The sequence below is a fragment of the Poromitra crassiceps genome, assembly GCF_964638095.1.
Source record: "Poromitra crassiceps genome assembly, chromosome: 25".
NCBI classification, from domain to species: Eukaryota; Metazoa; Chordata; class Actinopteri; order Beryciformes; family Melamphaidae; genus Poromitra; species Poromitra crassiceps.
In genome coordinates this window covers 14,184,384-14,188,646 of record NC_139649.1, presented here as the reverse complement: position 1 = coordinate 14,188,646, position 4,263 = coordinate 14,184,384, and the positions used below count along the sequence as shown (strand labels likewise).

The window sequence follows — 4,263 nt, the reverse complement described above, 5'->3', positions numbered from 1 at the left end:
AAACAATAATTGCAGTCGATGAAGTTCCACCTGGAATTCATGAGGGGGGGGGGGGGGGGGGGGGGGACATATTTTCTTTCAACTTTACTTTCTTGAAAAGTAGTTCATATTAATAGTGCCCATATGTTATGTGAAATTGGGGTGGCTGTAACTCGGGAGGTAGAGTGGCTCGTCCACTAATCACTTTGGATAAAAGAGGTCGGTGGTTCGATCCCCGGCTCCTCCAGTCTGCATGTCAAAGTGTCCTTGGGCAAGATATTGAACCCCAAATTGCTTCAGATGGTGTGCCAGCACCCTGCGTGGTAGCCTGCCCCCATCAGTGTACGAATGTCTGTGTGATTGGGTGAATGTACCTACTGAGTGATTGTAAAGCGCTTTGGATAAAAATGCTATATACTGTAAATGCAGGCCATTTGCCATTTATAATGGTATGCGTTACTTATATTAGACATACAGTATGTAACCCATGTTATGGGCTTGCCCAGGGGTGGAGGTGGGATTTGAACCCACGTTCTCCCACTTCCAAAAAGCGCACGCGCTAACCACAACCGGTTAACGGGCCTTTATACTGGGGAGTGAGTTTAACCAACAATTGGCTACCACTCATGAGGACTCTGATTCACTCGCTTACACATAGGCAATATTTGCTAACGATTGCATGCATTAACTCAATGAATGACCTCAGTATGAGTTATGTTTAATATCATGGTGCTTATGGTGCCTTTTGTAGAAGCTGCAGTAGAAAGAGAAGCAGAGAAATAATGGAGAGGCCAAGAGAGGATGATAAATCATTGCAGCATGAAGTCCCAATGACCTTGTCCCTGTTAAAGGAGAGCTCTTCTGATACATTCAAGCTCTATGGAGACAGAGCATACAGCCCATCAAGCAGGTCTGGTTTCACCACTGAATCAATATGGAACGGGCAAATTTCAAGGTCAGAGAGCCCCAGAGGTACGACGTTCTCTGCCCAAGCCATGATCATCCAGATCTATGGAGGTGACTGGTGTGCTGGTGGGGTCTTTGGCAATCTGATATGACGTGTTCCAATGTGTGGGTGCGAAGTGTCTTCATTGAGATTGTGATGTTGTGTCACTGACATGATATGGTTGAATGTTGCAGCACTGGACGGTGTTCACCGAGGTGTCGGAGGTGTTCATCCTGGTTCCAGCGCTCCTGGGACTCAAAGGCAACCTGGAGATGACACTGGCGTCCAGACTCTCCACAGCGGTAAGGAACGCGGCTGTGTGTGTGTGTGTGGATGGGGAAGGGGGGGGGGGAGAGTTATCTTTAGTGTGAATACTTTCAACATCATCAACATCACAAATTGACATTGTTATATATTCAGCTGCATTCTATTCTATTCCTCATCTATTCTGTTCCATCCTATGTCAAACAGTCGTGTCTATAGACGGTTTTAACTTGACAACAAAAACATTCTAAATTGAACCCCCGCTCACTTCCTGTTGCAGTGTTTGCTATGGACATAAAAGAAAAAGAAACATTCAAGTGCAGGACTGACCATTCCGTGAAAACCGTCTATACAGCTGAGCGGCGAAAACAAAAGTAACGATGTCGAGTGAATATTTCTGCAGTTTGCCAAATGCTGAGAAAAAGGAAGTGCTGTGGGGTTGCGCTCTGGTGAAAACCGTCTATACAGTAAATACATATTCGACAGACCAACCCGATATCACTGCAAAGTGTGGAATAGCATCCTGCCAGCGTACTGTGTGAGTGTCACGTTCTGCCTCACTCAGTGGAGCCATCACAGCTCGCCCGGCCACAGTGTTGTCCACACTGCAAACACATCCATCTTTTAACAATCGAGCAGATCTACTGGTCTTAAAATCTCATCGGTCTTAAAACATGTGATAGTGTGTGAAGTGTTTCCCCTCAAACGTTGCCCAATCTATTTTGTCTCGTTTCCTGCAATCCTAAGACTGATAGCTGGTTGTTCCAGGAGTCAGAGGTCATATTGCCAAACATGACCTGGGTTTCAGACACACTGATAGCAACATTCCTCTGCGTTTCCCTCTGGTTTATAACAGTCTGCAGTGACCCTGCCTGGCCCTTCACCTGACCACGAGACCAGTCGTCTCCTCTCTCTCCAGCCAAAACACTGGATGAGGGCTTTTGATTCGGAGGTTTTTTTAGAGTTAATTTCACACTTTCTGCTCAGCAGCAGCAACGCTGAACAACATCACAGTGTCGCTCAACTCGTACAGAAAGACACTTCACGTGAAGAAATGTTTCAAACGACACAAAAAACCTGTATTATGGCGAATTATATTCATTTGAATTATACTTTGAATGAACACATATCTTTTGGGTGTACTTGAAGATATGTCAACAGGGCATAGGACATTCTTTTGCATTGTGGGAAGTCAGTTACAGATTTACTGTCCTCTGACTGCAGCCAGGTTGGCTAAGTGACAAAGATAGAAACTTCTTGCTATGCTGGTTTGACGTTTTAGCCACACGAAAGGCCTTGGCATTGTTGTACCTGACAGGTGTTTAGCGACAAAGCAAAAACCTGTTAGGCAAATCGCTACTTTCTTTGGCAGGGAGTCAATGAGAGTCTCGCATTGGGCTTGGCGTATGTTTAAGGTCTTATAGGCCTAGGCCTAGAAAAAGCTGGTGAGAGAGGGGTTTTGTATCAGCTGTTAGCCGAGCTAGCCAGGGGGGCCGCAGTGGTCGCCTCACAGCAAGAAGGTCCTGGGTTCGATTCCCACCCGGGAACGCTGTGGGCACCGAGGGTGTGTCCCCACTCCCCATTCCCATGTCTTCAGTGCCTACGGACCCAGGTGGGGTCGTCAAAAATGGCCTTTCTGTGTGGAGTTTGCATGTTCTCCCCGTGCTCCCCTGGGGTTTCCTCCAGATAGGAACCTCCTGCTAAAAACATGTAAAAAAACAAACAAAAAAAAAGCTAGCACAGCTCGCTTGCCTCGCTCTGTGTCCTTGCTCTCTGAGGCGTTTGCCTCGCGGGTGTATGTAGGGATCCACGTTAGTGCTGGTGGTCCGAGGATCTCCTGCCGTATTCTTTCTGTATTGAAATAGTGTTTTATGCAGTCCGTACCGATCTGTAAAAGTTATGGTGGCTGTAGTTAGTGTTCACCTGCGTTTCCTTGGCTACGATGGCACTGGTAAACAGCTGCGTCGCTATTTTCCCAGGGCTGTGTGAACATACTGTAACTAGGGGTGCACCGATCACGTTTTTTGCCACCGATTGCCGATCGCCTATGGGAAATATCTGCCCAACCGATCATCGACCGATCACCGATCACCGATATATAAACTCCTCAAAGAAAGTTTGGAAACGTTATTTTAGGTCGATTATCTCTCCCCTTTAATAATACCAATTGGCATTGTATTTTATATCGTTGGAAAGCCTGATTGGTGATAGGGCTTTTTTTTATTAAATTATTATTATTTTTATTTTTTTATATTAAAAAATGGCCAATCGCCGATCGCATATTTGAGGTCAAAATCGGCCGATACAGATTGCTTGCCGATCGATCGGTGCACCCCTAACTGTAACACGTATGTCTGCGACGTGCGCTCTACACAGTTTGCTCCCATTTTCTCTGGTACAACAACACACCGATTTAAAGAATAGTTTTAATAGACCTGCATCACAGTGACAAAATCATTTAAAGTCCACCCACATCTTTGGTTTACATCTCCACTGAGCTCTTGGCTAACGCTGCACTCTGAGCTAACCGCTAACAGTACCATTGTCCATTGTACAGACAGAGAGGTCATTGACCTAGCAGCATGGCTAACCAGAGGAGCTACCTGCCACTGTAGTTGACCATACAGTTATGTAGGTGTTAAGGGAATTAGCCCAGTATTGCTGTTAAGCGCACCAATCCTCACATTCTTTCCACTGGCCTGTGGGAAACAACAAGTGACAGAGCTAATTAGCATCGCTAGCAGTGGCCCACCCAGCAGCAGGATGGAGAGCCGGGGCTCAAACACATTCGGCTTCACACTGCAAACAGTCTAACATAGACTGTTTGTCATTTGTTCTCATATTCAGTCTTACAAGCTTACTTTTTCTCTTAAAACAAGGGACAAATTCTGACAAAGCGAGTGTAATTTAATTGGTTTAATGCAGTTTCACTTGTCTCAGGAGATTTGAAGAGACAAGTGTCAAGTGTCACTTTACACAAGCTTTAATGGCAAAGTCCCTGCATCTAATAATTATGCGTTTAATTTATAGAGCACTTATGGTGCTCAAAGACGCTTTACATCAGGTGAAAAAGA

The 4,263-nt window shown here is 45.5% G+C and overlaps 1 protein-coding gene across 1 annotated transcript in view; it reads left to right on the top strand.

Annotated features, from left to right (window-relative positions):
* The window catches only part of slc41a1 (solute carrier family 41 member 1), a 33,367-nt gene that overhangs the window by 16,449 nt on the left and 12,655 nt on the right, over positions 1-4,263 (top strand). Inside the window, exon 3 of the mRNA XM_083660816.1 lies at positions 1,120-1,227. Coding sequence (XP_083516942.1) covers positions 1,120-1,227 — 108 coding nt within the window. The remainder of the gene's footprint in view (positions 1-1,119; positions 1,228-4,263) is intronic.